General features: G+C 35.3%; 1 protein-coding gene across 1 annotated transcript; it reads right to left on the bottom strand.

The window, feature by feature from the left end:
* Positions 1 to 10,094: 10,094 nt before the first annotated feature.
* Positions 10,095 to 14,705, bottom strand: LOC147064618 (uncharacterized). Its single transcript, XM_085957750.1, has 2 exons — positions 14,658 to 14,705; positions 10,095 to 12,405 (listed from the first exon to the last, which is right to left on the bottom strand). The coding sequence occupies exon 2, from the start codon at positions 12,402 to 12,404 to the stop codon at positions 11,553 to 11,555; it is 852 nt and encodes a 283-aa protein (XP_085813876.1). The 5' UTR covers position 12,405; positions 14,658 to 14,705; the 3' UTR covers positions 10,095 to 11,552.
* Positions 14,706 to 17,734: the final 3,029 nt, after the last annotated feature.

Here is a 17,734-nt window from a genome sequence, read left to right as displayed (position 1 = left end):
CAGAGGAAAACGCATTTTGAGAATAGCCGATAAACTGGATTATTTGTTAGTTTGAAAACCAATGATATCTTAGATTCATAATTCAGCAGTAGCGAAGGGTGGAAGTAGGCTATAAGATCCGCCATAAATAGTGTACATTAAACTGTATGTTAGTTATATCATTGTTAGTTATATTAGTCATACGTATTTGTTTTTATTGAACTATGACTACAATTATTTACAGATGGTGTTGGTTTGTTTTTAAAAAGCAATTAAACTCTGCCTAAACTGGCCTAAGCCATACCATAATTAATAGTGTTGGTATATTTTGGCAATACAACAAAATTGTGTACACTTTTTCATTCATACTTATTTGTTTTCGTTGGCATTAAGAATACACACTACACACATTGTTGGTTCATTTTTTTTAAATTCATTAAACCCTGCCTAACCAAACTATAATAGATAAAAAATATTATTCTATCTATAAAATATCCAAATGTATCTATGTATGATTTTATTGCATAATTTTAGATATTTTATATATAGACGAGTATTTTTTGACTCTATTATTTATTATGGCTTGGTTTCGCAGGGTTTAATTGATTTTTAAAAACTAAGCAACACCATCTGTAAATAATTGTAGTCTTATTTCAAAGAAAACAAATCCTACGTATGACTGACAAAGTTTAGTGTCCACTATTTACGGCTGATCTTAATAGCCTACCTCCACCCTTCGCCACTGTTATTCAGTATTTATGTACTTAATATTTAAATATAGTTGACACCATTAAAGTCAATGTCTGAAATAAGGTAAGCAATACTTGTAATCATTGTAATCAGTGGTGTACTCGGGCCGTTTTATTAATATTATGTTACATTTCTACGCAATAGTGTTGACTCACGCGAATAAAGAAAAATCGTCGAAAACAATTGGGAATCAGTAAACTGGGCATAAAATGCGAGGGAAGCCATTAGTCAGTTCAATTCCTAGGACCGTCCCACCCGAAGACGATAGACTATCCGCATGGGAGGCGAACCTAGCCTCTGAGGGTCTCGAAAATTGGGCAAAGCGGGTAAAGCCAGCAGAGCATCTCCCACCCGGAGCCAGTCTCGGATACCGTACATGGAAAGCCCTACACAGATTGAGAACCATGGTAAGGCGCACTCGAGACAACATGGCGAAGTGGGGGTTCTCTGATGACAAAACCTGCGAGTGCGGTGAAATACAAAGCATGGAGCACCTATTTTCATGCAAGGCTTGCCCAGTAAGCTGCAATTTCGACGGGATCCTATAAGCCGAGGAAAATGGTGTTGCCTTCGCCAACTTCTGACGATGAAGAAGATTCCTAGGTGATTAACTATTTAATTAGGAAAATTTATTGATCTTTAGCATCCCATCGCTTCGATTTTTTGTCAATCGATAATCGTTGTCATTGCTCCGTCGACATATTAAAATCGTGTTTTAGAAAAAGTTGCGGATGGGAGGGATTGTGGATTAGAATGTTTAATAATTACAAGATAAAAAGAACTTTTTATACAAGTACCACGTTTTTAAGTTTTCTGTTGAATCATACAAACTTGAGAATTCTATGTATTAATAAAAACTTTTTATTGTACTTGATAGAAATACTGAATAAATATTATAGACTACAGAAATGTCATTTTGACATTTCATATTAATTTCCATAGTAACGCACGTATATATTAATAATTTTGTTGCTAGGACCCACTTAGCAACCAATAATAGTGAGTAGTAAATATTACTTTTAACGATTTTTTTCCGAAACATACAAAACAGAATTAACTGAAAATGAATTCAATTCTGCTTAAAGATGGCCAAAAGTATTAAAAGAATGCATTGTCGCCGTGTTCTGATATATTCTAAAAGTTTCAAATTTCTAGCTTATCGGGAAGTTAGTTAAAAATCTTGGACAAACAAGAAAAAATTTGTAGGTACCTACTGCACAAGAAAAAGTCTGTACGGACAAACAAGAATACTAGCTAATAAAAACGTGGTAACGTGGTAAAAACCAACGACCCGGTACTATTTTATTTAGCACCACACCACTGAGTGTAATGTTATTATATTATGGTAACAAACACAGAACAAAATGTAGTTAGTATTTTCTTTATGGGGCTTGTGAAATCAGATATTAATTTGCCGAAACACCCCATATTGATGTGACGGTTGGCAAAGTGCCTATCAATGACAATCCCATTCGGTTGAATGTTTTTTCTGCTATTTGTGAATTGGCTTGTGGCACAGCGTCAAAGGTTTCGTCACCGTGGCCGGCCCTCCCTCACCCTGCAGCGGTGCTACAATAGTGATCTACGCGCTGCAGGTCTGGCATTGCGGGAGGCGTGGAAGTTAGCGATAGACCGAGGGAAGTGGCGCGAACTTGCGCTTGCCCTATGTTTCAATGGTGGGACGTGACCGGGTGAAAAAAGAAGAATTATGTATATACCTATGTCATGTCATAATACATGGATATAGATAAGTACAGTGAGTCCCGGATTTATTCTGATAAAGCCCCTGTACCGTGGGTTATGAACATGGAGCTATTGGGGATGCAAAGAATATTGAAGTGTGGCCTTGTGGTTAAAAAAATTAATCTTCTTGCTTTTTCTTCAAAAATATCAAAATTTAATCAATTTTATATTTCAACATTTGAGGAAGTTGCAATATTAGGTAAGTACGTGGAGGCCCGTTTACAAAAAAAAATGCTTGTGCTATTACCGCTTTTCGGTGTTAAATAATTATATAGTTGGGTTGCCAATATTTAAGAAATCTTTGATTGCGAAAAATAAGCGTATTTTAAAATACCAATTGGTAGATTCTGACGAAACCTTACTTGATTCATGTTAACCCTGACATGATGAATGTGAATGAAATTTGGTAATAGGGCTTATTGTGTTTAATTCGTGCAATCGGAAAACAGACTACCACTATTCAATTTATTTATTTTTCATTACCCGGGGCCCCTGCGAATTTTGGGGCCTAGTGCTTAACCTTAACCCATTTATCCCTACGGTAAACCCAGGTCTTGTTAGTTATCTAGTTTCTCAACACGTTCACTAAGATGCCCAACAATGAAATATCGATGTTATTCAAGAATGTTCTTTTAATTTCTTTTCTCAATGCTCAAGGCATATCCGGCGAGTCGAGCTAATTATATGTTTCCGTTTGCGATGCAATCGCTGCACAAGGGCGAATCGCGAGGATCGATCATTATTCATTCTGCTCCTTAACTTCCTGTCTTTTTAAGTGGCCACAATCTTCGGATTTCTTCCTTTGTGTGATTTTGTTCAACAGGAGTCGTATCACGAGTATTGCATTACAACCTCTCATTGGCAATCTCCCGTTGCATTTGGTATTACTGACCGATGTATCTTTTATGGGTATTTTTAAGACGCTTTCAATCCAGGTGCTGACGAATCCTTTTTATCATCCATTCAATAATAATCATATCACTTTTCCACAACAAAAAAAAAACAATATTACATTTCTAATTTGAAAATAGATAGGCAGGTAGTACCTATTCTACTGATATTACATTATATTTCAGATTTAATTAATTAATTTCAACCATGGTATTACAATATTTTGTAAGAGAGAACACCAGAGCGTACCTACACGCTAAAAATATCAAGGAGCTGTACAGCTGATCATTAATTTGATTATGTTCAAAACACTCGTTGGCCGCTCTGAGGCCCTAGTCTCATGGTCCAGTTTCATGTTCTAACTCGACGTAAAAAATTGTGACCGTTTCTGTGTAAATTTGTATGTTGTTGTTATGCCATCTATTGACATGTTCAATACTTCTATCAAGCACTCAATCGTTTCAGTAAATGAACTTTATGTGTTGAGTAGTTGATACTTATTTTTTAAATTTTATTGTACGTTTTCAAAAACTGACTTGTATGTACCTATCTGGTTAGATGTTAGATAGTCCGCTGACAGGATAACTTGTAGATATTATTTGGTTTTGTCAAAAGTCGGAGAATACGAGCAAAACCTCTCGTCGAATATATCCTGACCAAATTAACCTACTGCAGATGTTACACTAACTGACTAACACAAGCCCTACGTGTTGCGAAACACCGAGGAGTGTGGAGCCGAGCCATGGACAATGAATGCTGCACGACCGCCAAATCATCCAGATCGCGATCCTCGATTATGAGCTGGTACCAACATTACCTATGTAGGTACCTATTTGAATATTAAAATATCTACTTCCATATTGTGGAGGTTCAGGCGTTCTAAACTGGAGCAAACGTTATGATTAATGCCTCCTATTTTGATTGAACTAACGTTTTAAATTGAAATTAATTAAATATTATGTAGGTCAATAGGTCATTATTAATTCATTATGTTTGCCAAATTGTAATAATTAAGCTTGTGTCGGTATGGAAACTTCAAATTCTAAACCTGCCATAAAAAAAACAACTTCATATTTTCCAGATAGTTTGTAAAACATTTGCATTATAAACCATTGTGGTCTTAAGTATTGTACTCGTACCTACTGCCTACCTTACTTATTTTCATAAAAAATAGTAAATCCATGTCCCCGAACTGCAAGCACTTGAACCATGTAGTTTCGCCACTAGCCTGTGTGCAAAACAGACATCAATGATCTAGCTAGACTGCTAGAGTGTAGCTAGACACAATGCTTTTCATAAAACACAGACAATGGTTTGAGTACCACTGGTTGATTCAATTCGTCTAGTGTAAGCCCCCCGCAGCGAAAAGATCGTCGGTAAAATAATAAACACAAACGCGCCAAATGGGTACCTACCTCCTTTTCGGGCTTTATGGAGACAGCAAACGATCGAAAATTTGTAAAAACGTCACTTTTTGTTATTTATTTTTGATTTGCTTATCTTCATAAATGTCAGAAACTATGAAATACTGGATACCTATCATTCGATCTTTAAAACTGCTTTATATGTGATTAGGTAGGTACCATGGTATGGTCATTTTTTCCAAAACATTTTTTTCAATATTTCGACAGCTTCCAACCAAAAAAATGCAAAAAATCGAATCGAAGGGATGTTACAGAAGAAATTTTACCTTGATAAGTAAATCAGGCAATGACATTAATATAGACGAATCATCTGGAAAAGAAAATGACACTCACTTTATTGTCGGGTCTGCCGAATGGCATAATCTGTTCTAACGCCATTACAATAAAGGTGATATTGCTATAAATTCCTGATGCTTTTTGTTGGGTCTGCCGAATGGTTTGGTTCGAACGGGTTCGCTCAAATGAACATTGACATTAGAAACACTGCTCTAATGCCATTAAAATAAAGGTCATATTGCTATAAATTCCCGATGCGTGATATCGCGTAATGGAAATTGCGTGACGTCTACCTATACATGCGAATGCGCGAATTTATTTGCTAGCTACTGTATTGATTGCGTCGTCCATTAATAATGTCATTGAAATCAGGCAATATATTTTCCCATAATCACTTCTCTCACCATGTTTACCTACTATGTATAAAAATACCTTTTTAGGTTATCGATTTGTTTTTACATAATCAGGGCCGAATTTCCTATAGGCTATATAGAGGCTATAGCCCGAAAAATGTATCGTAAAAATCTATACTCAATGAAACTTTGACCACTATTTTTTTAATACGTTTTGGTCAGTTTTTAGCATCCTCCCCACCTCAATACGTTTTATCTTTTGGTTTAGCGTCCATACCATGCAAAAGTTTAAGAGAACATAAAAACGAACCATACGCAGTCAGATCTGGGTTAACGTCCTTAATTGCTAAGGAGACGACTCACAAAAAGCCTCTCATTGCTATCACATTTCATTCTTGTTTTTATTTCCTGAGACTGTTAGTGACTGATAGTGGGTCACATGTTCAATCGGTTCACCATTAATAACAAAATTTGTGTTGATGTTTGGTGTAACTATTTTTCATACTGTACCATAAGAATTGCTGACTTCATTAACCTGTTCTACTATTTGATATAACACATTAAGGGGGGACATGCTCAGCGTAGGTCAAAATGGAGCTTTTGTTCTATTTTCAAAGCATGATCCTGGACATACCTTAAACGTTGTAGATAATCTATTTATATCATTTTGAAGCCTTATTGTCATTTATATTTATTTTAAACATTTGATGAATGCATAAAGTATTTTTATTACATAAAATAGTATTCTTTTAAACCTCTCGCTCTAATGTTTTAGAATATAGTCATATTTCGGTACATAACTGGGCAGTGGTGTTAAGATTTTTTACATTTATTAATTTTTAAACGCATTTATAAAATCATTAGTATAATTTATGACGAGATAATTTTAGTAAAATATTCACGATAAAAAATTATATTGATAATCTCTGTGATCCCAAATTTGACAAGAATTAGGCATTTTATTCTAAAGATACTCATTATAAGCTATGTCTTTTACCATTCAAGTGTGATAAACATCCTATGAATAATGATTGCTTTATAATAATTATTGACCTAAGAATAAGATAGTGATTTTTTGAAATACGCCATTTTTTTGGCATTACCCAGTGGTTAAGCTACAACATATGGCCGTAGCCATAAATTGACAATTGAAGTAGGGAGTAAAATGATGTTAACGCGCGTGTTTGAACATGTACCGTTTCAAAAAAAGGATTTTTTTTTCCGTTAGGAAATATGACTATATTCTAAAACATTAGAGCGAGATGTTTAAAAGAATACTATTTTATGTAATAAAAATACTTTATGCAGTCATCAAATGTTTAAAATAAATATAAAGGACAATAAGGCTTCAAAATTATATAAATAGATTATCTACAACGTTTAAGGTATGTCCAGGATCATGCTTTGAAAATAGAAAAAAAGCTCTATTTTGACCCACGCTGAGCACGTCCGCCCTTAAGGGGCCGCTGAAGAGCTCGACGTTCAAATATAATTCAGTATAAAAAGGACCTCGGCGTCGTAACTACGTTAATTTAAATCGATCTTTTCGCAAAAATCACTAATCATCGGAGATTTTATTTCAAGAAACATTTTTATTATTACTGATAATTTCTGCCGCGGAGCATTATTATTTTTTTAATGAACACCTGCGAGATGTAAAGCCGATCAGAAAACAGGGCTGTCAAAATAATATTAAGCATTCATATTTTTAAAATGTTAATTTCATCATAGTTTTTAATCAAACCTGTGCAAGTACGTACTGATAACTTGGGTGGATTTTGTAGCAAACATACTATTGATATATATACGGGTATATTATTATTATAACCCAATTCAAATTGAACATAGGTTGATACTCAAATACTATTATAGTATGTTTATGATTTCGAGAAAATTATACGATGGTATAATTAATCCATATCAATTATTTGAAAACATTACATTCGCACTTTGCACAAAATTACAAACACATTCGAAGTTTGCCGCACACGTACAGACCACGTGATATTTGTTTACGCAAAATCGTCGCTTTTCAAAATGGCGAATTTGATTACCAGATTTTACTGCGATGAATCAGCATGTTCCTTTTTGTCTTTTTTTATTCGTAGGTTTGTTTACTATGTACACCGAGAAATTTCCATTTATAAACTCGGAAACGATTTTTACAGAAGAGTTTTGGAATATAATGCAACCAAAACTGGAAAAAATTCTATCATGGGTGTTGACTGAATTAGCTAACCCCAGGTCCATGCCACTACGTGAACCACAGTGGATATTAAGCCATTTCCACACTGGCAACCTCATTAAATTTTACGATACTTACCATAATTGCTTAAGAAATTTTACGATAATCATCATAATTATCGTAAAATCTAACGAGGTTGCCAGCAAATTAACTTGTTGCCAGTGTGGACCCGGCATTAGATGCACAAAACTTAAATAATATATATTATAAATAAAAATTTAAAATTATAAATATATATGATTTATGTCTTCGACAGCCCTGATGAAATAAATGTGAAATATGAGTCGGATCAGTCATAGAGCAAATTTATTAACACAAACAACTTTGACACAACCTTTTTATATTAACTAGTAGACCAGATATTATGGACCACATGTTAAAAAATCATATTTTCAATTCTCAAGGCCAATTCTGTAGAACGTCCTCTTAAGCTATCACCAATCAGCACTGTGTAATAGGCATAGGTACCATATTTATATTGATAACATTAGCTTTAATTACTTTAGTGTTAAATTTAAATAAGCAAAGAAAGACAATCAACTTACTGAAAACTGTTAAATGATGACTTGGCATATACAAAATACAAAGATTGTGCTAGATCATGGGTGATCAACCTTTTCAGCAGCCGGGCCAGTTTCTAAAAATGAAATTTCCTGCCGGGCCGCACATTTTCTTCACGACTTTTTTTATTACACAAAACAAAAAAGAAATAGTATATATTTATAAAATAAAACAAAAATGAGAATCAAGCATATTTATTAGATTACACTTTTTTTAAATAATAAAAAATAAACAAAATAATATAAAAATATTTTTTTTTGGTGAGAAGTTTGATTTTGTGAGGCAGAACTCTGTAAGTGCATCACTCGATATCGAGTGAGGTCGTTCCTACACGCAAACAGTTTTCCAAATGCACATCAGTGATTCGTGTTCTCACTCGGGATTTGATATGCTTCATCCGACTAAAAAGCAGTTCACACGTGTAAGTGTTTCCAAATAGCGAAGTCATCATAAGAGCATGTTTGTAAAATGCAGAATATTTCTCATTGTCCAAATATTTTTTGTAAAACTCTTCCAAATCAATCTGATGGAATTTCGCCTTTAACTGTTCATCGCAACATATTTCACAATGTTCCATTTGTAAATTTCCTGGTAATAAATTCACGTCACGGAGAATGGCGTTGCAAATGCAGCAAAAAGCACAAGGTGCTTTTTAAAATCTTGAGCTAATATCGAATCTCAATTTGCGAAATTACCACATCTAGCTGGAGCATTTGATATTATCTTTATTTTCTCACTGCTCCACGGGCCACAAGTTGATACCCAGTGGGCCGCATGCCGCGGGTTGGCCACCCATGTGCTAGATTGAACACATACATAGAATGCCGGAGGAACTACCAGTGAAACAGCTATGTTTGCATATCCAGAGGGTACGCTCGGCCAAGAGAATTAAAAATTGGCAGCACTGGAACTTCTGGCGTGGAGAAAATTTCAGGAGTTCAATACCTGCCAAGGATTGTAGAGCCAAAAATGAAGAATGTTAATTTGTTTATGTTGTGCTTTGGGGCAGGGACATATCACGCAACATTATACATATCAAGGGTTAAGAGAAAAAAGCAAGCCATAATGGAGTAGGCAGAGCGCAGATGGCCACAATGCTTCTTGTAAGCTCTATGGATCGTGGTAAGTGGAAGGAGATAGCTTCTAACCATTAGTGTTTTATGCGTCAATTACATTGAGCTTCTTTACCAGCTGTTTGTTGGCGAATTTATAATCTACCTGTAAAGTCGCCCAGTGTAATCATCGAACAAGCTAACATTTCGATGATTACACTGGGCGACTTTACAGGCAGATTATAAATTCGCCAACAGCTCGTAAAGAAGCTCAATGTAATTGACGCTTTAGACTTAAATTAAGTTCAAACTAAGTTTAACATTAAATGTTCAAATGTATTATGATCACGTTATGTGCTGTCACAGTAAGCTGACGCTACGGGAAAAAGTGTGTAATGTCGTTTTTCTTGATATTTAAAATGTTAACAGATGATGCCCCCTCCCCGTAGCACATTTTGAACCTTTCAACGAACATTATCAGTTGGCAAAATCTACCAAAATCACCAGAACAACAATGAAGCCACCTCACGTGTATCGCGCTAGTCAGTGAACGTTTTTTTCTATTATCTGCAAGCCTACACATTTTCGACTCAAGTCGTTCTTCGTTTTTAGTGGTTTTCTCTGTGGATTTTCTATTAAATTATTATCTAGTATCTATGGTCTGCAGGTCAGGTTCTGCTCAAAATACTATCTATGGATGCAATATCGCAAGTAATTTTAACCCTTTATTGTATGATTTTTTGTATTTGAAAAAAAAAATCTTGGTGTCAAAATGCCTTGTGAATGAAGGAAAAATAATAATAAAAAAAAATTTCAAAAATTCCGTTTAATTTTGTATAAAATCCAAATGTCGCAAATTTACGACATTATGTAGTAAAGCCATGCATGAATAATAAGTATACAGATTAGATGAACATCACAAAGTTTTAAAGTTTTCCAATATTATACCTATAATTTATTTAATATTCGTACACAATGAGATTGTAGTATGACAGTGGACTGGGACATTATAAAAAAATATAAGAAATAGGTATGAACTTAAAAACACATTTTACATAAAAAAAAATACATAATTATAACAAAACAGATTTACAATGTAGGGTAGGGTGTTACAAGAGCGCGCAGTTTTGGGTTTAAGAATTTGTGCAAATAAAACTATACATTTTAGGAAAACAAAAATAAGTTTATTTCAACTCTTGGTTATCTAACTGTTACAAGAAAAAATACGACACTTCTAACTCTCACATAATAAAAAAAGTAAAAAAACTCAATGTGCGCACTCGTGTGCACCCTGCAGCACAAGAGTACACAGGAGGGTGTACACGAGTGCGCACACAGTATATGATGGGATAATCAGTGGCAAAGATCACAAATAAAATCGCCAGATCCCAAATAACCACTGCATCTCTCGTGCCACCATTCTTGGCATATTTTACACTGAATCCAGTCCTCCACCATTGGCTCCTTAAATATTTCTCCGCAAGCTGGGCATATCCAGATCTTCTTCTTTGGAGCAAGCTGTGGTTTTTTTAACATTTTATTTAAATGCGCAGGCTTCTTCTTCGGCTTAGTATTTCTAATTGCTTCGTCTTCTTCTAATTTATGTTTGTATGGAGAACTGCTAAGAATCTCTGATTTCTTTGCCCTCTTCGATGTAACTCTCGGAACAGATGACTTCGGTAAAGGAGAAAGGTTTACGAGAGTAACGTAGGAAGTTGACGGTATGGCCGGTTGGGCTGATGCGTCATTCAAAGCTGTAGACACCATTCTTCTCGCCTGCTCCAAAAGTTCAGTTTCTATTGGAAGAAGTGATCTATCCATCACTGCAGTCTGTTGAAGTGAGTCCTGTAATACAATGGCAGTAAAAATGGGTGAAGTAGTGTGTTGAATTGGCTGTACCAAATTGTTTTCTGGAACTAAAGGCCTCTCTGTCACACAGCTAGCCAGAAATTGGTCATCCGAGAAAAGGTTATTGTTAAATGGACAGATTCCTGTCACCCTGAACCCTTCGGTAGCATTAGTCATCGTAGCTGCTCTGGTATATGCAGGTGTAAATATTGTTGCAATTTGATGAGTTGTGATCACTCTCCCTGGATGATTTCTCAACCAATTTTCACATTCAACAGCATAAATTTTTTTTAGTGGGGCGAAAAAGCATCTGTCTAGCGGCTGGAGTTTGTGGCTGCTGTGTGGGGGGGGATCGAGAGGAGGAATATATTGTTTTGACGACAAAAGTTAACAGCGGTCAAAGCGCAATGGGTAGAATGATTGTCTAGAATCAGTAAGACTGGATGTTTTTAGTTGGCTTCACATGGTCCTTGAAATGCGAAAGCCAGTTTATAAACAGTTGCGTAGTTATAAAGCTGCTATCCGAAATCATGCCAATTGACGATGGTGGTGCTCCTACTAGAAGATCGGGATTCCTTGGTTTGCGCTTGAATATGAAAGCGGGTGGAACAAAGTGTCCACCAGCACTCATTGCGCAGACCAAAGTCACATTCTGTCCTCTTTCAGCGCTCGAAATTTTGTTTACGCACCGCTTGCCTTTAGTCGACAGGACTTTGGGTGGTTTATTGGGCACGGTAGAAAATCCTGACTCATCCATATTGTAGATGTTATGCGGAGGAAACTTGTATTTGTCAAGTAATTCTGCCACGTTTCTGTAGAATCGATCCACCTGAGGTTTATTGAAACCCATGGCTCTGGCTAAGCTGGTTGATGTGGGTTGCCTTAGTGATAAGGTAGGATGACTTTTCAGATATCCCCTAAGCCAGTCTTTTCCAGCCACTTTAGTGTCCTTACGAAATTGGTGAAAAATATTATTTTTTTCTGCAAATTCATAGGCTAAAGATCGCAAGTTCTTAGCTGTTATTCCAAAAAACATTCCATCTAGAATTTGGATGTGGTCGAATAGCTCCTTTTCCATGTCGACGCTAAAAGTGCATTTGAACCGACCCAGGGATTGTGGTACGTTTTTTTGGTGAAGTCTCTTCCTTAGAGTTGACTCTGCCATCCCCAACAACTTCGCGACGTATCTCTGACTCTTTCCTTCTTGTAGAAGTCTTCTGGCTTCCTCCATGATAATAGGATCAACATTCTTCCTCTCTGTTTTTCTCGGTCGTCTGGACATTCTGAAATCAAAACAGTAAACAATAATAATAGTAGCAATTAACGTATCGTGCAAGAGTGCCCGCGTACTCTTGCACATTTCGTCCCAGCGCACTCATGCACAGCGGGCGAACATTTCGTTAAAAACACACTACTATCGCCATCTAGGGCAAACTATCAAAGTTTTGTCGTGTGACAGCTAATTAAGTAGATTTGTAATAGAAATAATAATACAAGAACACTTTATTGCATTGGACCTCCATGTGAGAGAGTTTCCAAAACAGTTCAATATTTTAACGAACAAGCAAAAAAACCATTTTGTTACCTGGAATCGTAAATAATCGCCTTGATACACACGACTTGCGACAACCACACGTCAACACTTGACGCTAGCATCTAGCGACTGAATTTATTAGCTAACATCAAATGTGGCAAGTTTAAATTGAATGCGTACTCTTGCACACTGCGCGCTCTTGTACCAACCTACCCTAAGTTGTTTGGTGTTACACAGTATGAAGTTTTGGTTGAATCACAAGAAAATAAACTTATTTTTAAATATATATACATCTATATTTATTAAACACATTCAATAAAAAAGGTAAACTGATACTTTTTCCGATCATGTCCGATCCTAATAGGATCATATGGGCCTCCACAGAGTAGAGGTTTGTATTAACAGATTTTGTTTTTTACGAGAAATGGATGTCAGCCACTTGCTCAACCTAATAGGTCCATACCCTGACTCACACACAAATCGAAAAACAATATGTGTACTTGCCAGACCCAGGATTCGAACCTGAGACCCACGGCATGATAGTCCAACGCTTAAGCCACGCGGCCACCGTGGGTCTTCTAAAAATTAGGTAGCGTGAAAAAGTAAAAAGCAATTTTTATCTTTAGTAATGCATATCGCCACATTACATTTATTACATACTAAATGTGTGTCCTTTGCATAGTGGCAATTTACTTGTCTCAATTTCATTGCTTGGACGACCCCGTTTCAGTGATCTTCCCGCCCTAGCACCAAGCCCAACATGACAAAGCTACTGTGCTAAATTGGTTTTGAACTTCGAAAGACACAATATATTATTTGCCTCAACATTCTTTTCAGCTTGTGCTCGACGATAAAGTAACCATGAGTTGACAACTGTCATATCTAAGAGGTGGTAAAAAATCCTCATGTACCACCTTTGGCTACGCATTAATATTTTATATCTCCCCATCACACTGTCCAGCAAATCTACCCCTCCCATATGACGATTATATTCGTTTATAATATAAGGACGATTGATTTAAATTTTTTGTTTCGATTTTTTGTCGAATCGTTCGACAGTGCTCACTGGAAATACACCAGCGAACGTGGATAGCAGGGTTACAATTTTATTGTCTTTCCATAGTGTATTTGACAATTCAATGCCGTCAAGTGAGCTTACAAACTCATGGCATGCTCCACGCATCTCCTTCTTTAGCGAAGCTCTATCGGGGAGTTTGCAGCCTGGAATTCGATTCCGGCGAACAGTCCCCAGAGAATGAATCCCATTCTTAGCCAAATAGATAAGGAGTTGAACGGAGGTATAGTAATTATCAAAATAGATTCTATGGTTTAAGTGCCGCTCGACAACCCATCACAGGCGTACGACAATATTGCCACAAGCACCTAAGTCAGGTTCACCGTGCAGCCTTGGGATTGAATTTTCCTGCCCCGAGTATATTTCAAAGTTGTATGCAAACCCTGTGACACCACCGCTGATCACGAATAATTTGAATCCCCACTTATGGGGTTTCATCGGCACGTACTGTTTGGCGTAGTGCCGGGCTTTTGTGAAGCACATTTGTTCATCCACTGATAAATATTTTTCCCTGTGTACCAAACTAAAACTATTAAGTTTCGTTATCAGTGGCCTTATTTTAAACAGTCTGTAGTGATCTTGGTGGTCACGTGTCACATGCATTTTGTTGTCGTTGAAATGTATGAAACCCCTGATCGTTTCATATTTATTTACACTCATTACGGAACTAATTTTATCAAACCGTAGCTCATCTGTCCAGTACGATCGAGTGTTTGGTGCTTTCATAAGTGACATATATAGTGTAATACCAATAAATTGTCTGACGCCAATTTCTGTTACATTGATACATTTGGCAGGATTTTTCTGTGTTGAGTACAAATTTGACTCATTAATTATAATAGAAAATAACTCCAAAGAAAACAAATAACTAAAAAAATTGTATGGTGTTTCTAAAACCATAATATTTGATGGCAAAGATATGTCACCTTTATATTCTAAATTATCATGGTCCATGACAATATTTTTTTTTCGCCACAAAATATCACCCTTGCTGATGTGAGTTAAATGGTTGCTTGTTGTAGCAGTCGCTGAAGAACTTATACGAATACTATTATATAACTCCTCTTCTGCAGCCATATTATTCTCCATTGCATCAACCTCCAATGCATCTTCATCGGAATCGAAATTTGACAGCTGGTGATCACCTATGCTGTCGGTATCCGAAAAATCAGCATCGTCTTCACTGTCACTAAGATTTCGGTCAATTTCCTCCAGCTGCACATGCGTCAATCCTCGTTTATGGGCCATTCTGAAAACAAATGATAATTCTCATATAGACAAAAATGTATGGCGTTGCTGCACGGTGTCGCAGATTTGTGACAATTGGATATCTCACATTTCAGTATGACATAATACAAAAACAAAGGAAAACAATTATAAAAAACTAATATACATACCTTATTTCGTCTCTGTTCTGGCAGAACACACTAACTGGAGAATACTAGTTTTGAGTAATTTGACTTTGAAGTTGTTAAAATGTGTGAAATAATGGTCTATCATGTGAGTTTATTAAGTAATCGTAAAAAGGATGACTTTAAAATAAAGACTGTCTATGTATTAAGAAGGTTTCCAGACGGTAAAGTTTGAAATAAGGAACATTTTGGTACTAACTCAATATGTCATTTTTTAGAATTAGTGTCTTCTGCCAGAACAGTGACAATTTGATGTGTAGATATTTTTATTCAATCAATTTCATCTTCTGTATATTATTTTTTTAAATTTACAAATGCGGATTTTGGCGTACGCACGAAACCGTTTTCTGTCAAAATAGAAATGCTTTATTTTCTAGAAATATCCAAACAAAATTGGTAAAGTAGGATGTTTATGGTAAAACAGTTTTCTAGGCATCAAAAAAGCGTATTATTTGATTATTTACACAGATGGCAATGGCTGTATCGAAATAGTTTGAAATGTCACAAATGAGCGACACTGTGCAGTTAAGGGTTAATGTATGCACATGTAGAAACTGTTAAAATCAATCTAAATTAGCGTGAATAATGAATAATAATTGAAAATACTAATACATTAGAATTCGCACTCTTCATCATTGAATTTATAGAGCTAGTGATCATTCAAAATATTCTGTGGAATGACGAAACCATAGACTAAATTTGTTGCCGTACCAGCATGTGATTGTACCGTGACGTGATCATAATATAATTGAAGTCATAAAGATAAATAATAAAAACATTTTCTTTTTATAATTATTTTTATTCATAACTAAAATGGTGCATTGCTGGTTCAAAAACATAAATTTATTTCAGCAATTGAAATAACTGCCACTCATAACTTTAGTTTCTCGATGTCAAGGGCATTCATTCCTGAAAGCAAACAATATTTTTATGCGTAGAAATGTATCAGAAATAGTATCAAACTTTATATACATTAAATTATCACCTATCTCTCAGTACATAGATTTTTTTTTATATTATAGTGAGTAATTAAATTTATAAAACTCATACATCAATAAAACATGTTGAACTATTTAAAACTGACAAAGGCGGTGTTTATATTAAAATCCTTCCAAATATTCCAATAGTTTTATAATGAAAATATTGATTTAATATAACATAATATAATAATAATATAATATGTACAATAACATAATATTATAATAAAATTATCGGAAATGTTTAGCTTTAGCACAATATAATTTGAGCTGTTGAGTGCAACAAAAGCTCCCGCCAAAAAAAATATCCTGAGTTATTTAGGATTTAAAATGATTAAACAACATTTTGACATATAATTTTTTTAAATTCAATAGAAAGTAACAATATTTAACTACCAGGGTTGGTTTTCGGCTCCGGAATGAAAATATACAAATTGAAAATTAATGGAATATTACTTATTTTTCCACTTCGTCAAGATGTCATGATCGTGACCTAAATAATTTGACTGTCAAACAGCCTTCTCAACGGGATGATTCCACTCCTCAAGGAATTCTACGACACGCAATCCATGTGACCACTGGACGACCCGTGGCACTCATGAATGGGTGCACTCATCTGGGGCACCCAATGTTTGCTTTAATATTACATTTAAAAGACAGCGCGGACAACACAAACGGACACTTAAAATCCTAATTATGACTACTAGGCCACGCACATTCGATAACCACATGTGGTTGCTGTCCAGATGTTCAGATACTCAAAGAACGAAGTGTCTGTGTATGAGGAATGTACCCGTAAAAGTACGGGGGACCGTGGTGAAGTGACTAGAAGCTATAGGTACCTAGTAGGCAGGGTAAATGTGGAAGTCGGTGGCAGTGTTGTCTGCTAGATTTTGTTAACTCTCATGCGCTCCCACCGCCTTAAAAATCTGTAATAAATTATTATAGCTATTTTTTAGAAATAGACCTTCTCCTAAACCATTTTTCTGTGCGCGCGTCTGTTAATTGCAAATGCAAATACATGGATAGATAAAGTACGCTTGATTCATTCCAAAGTGAGCACAATAACAAAAAGCCCAAAACTGAATTAGACTTTGTTGCAATATCATATCAATGAAAAGAAAATGTCAAATGCAACTACGAATTTCATGTTTCAAAATGTGAATACACACATCGGGTGGGGTGTTTCTTGTGCTTATAGATTAAGGGGGATGCTTATACTATCAGAGGCGAAAAGAGGCACCTAACGGAAAAATACGAAGCTTGCAATTTGAGATTTTTTTTGATAATTTACAATTTCAACTGTAGTAATTAATAAATATGTATCTGAAAACACTAAAAAGATTTTTTATTTTTTTTTAAATTTAAAGATAAACTGGCAATTGTAAAAAAATGTAATAAAATGTGAATTCGTTGCAGGGTCAAATCTTATTATTACATTATATTTTATGGCCATATTTATTATTAAAATTTAGTTTATTAAGTTTTAGATTTTATGTGGTGTAGATTTTTGACTAATTCATCGTTTTAATATTTTTTATATATATTTTAAAAAACATCGATTTTAAAAAAAATATAAATGTGTATAACTTGAAATCATTTTTCTAATCTACA

Source organism: Rhyacophila brunnea, unplaced genomic scaffold (genome assembly GCF_057557595.1).
Source record: "Rhyacophila brunnea isolate RB1 unplaced genomic scaffold, BYU_Rbru_1.0 scaffold_7, whole genome shotgun sequence".
Lineage (NCBI taxonomy): Eukaryota > Metazoa > Arthropoda > Insecta > Trichoptera > Rhyacophilidae > Rhyacophila > Rhyacophila brunnea.
The sequence above is the reverse complement of the archived record's forward strand: the minus strand, read 5'-3'. Positions and strand labels throughout refer to the sequence as shown.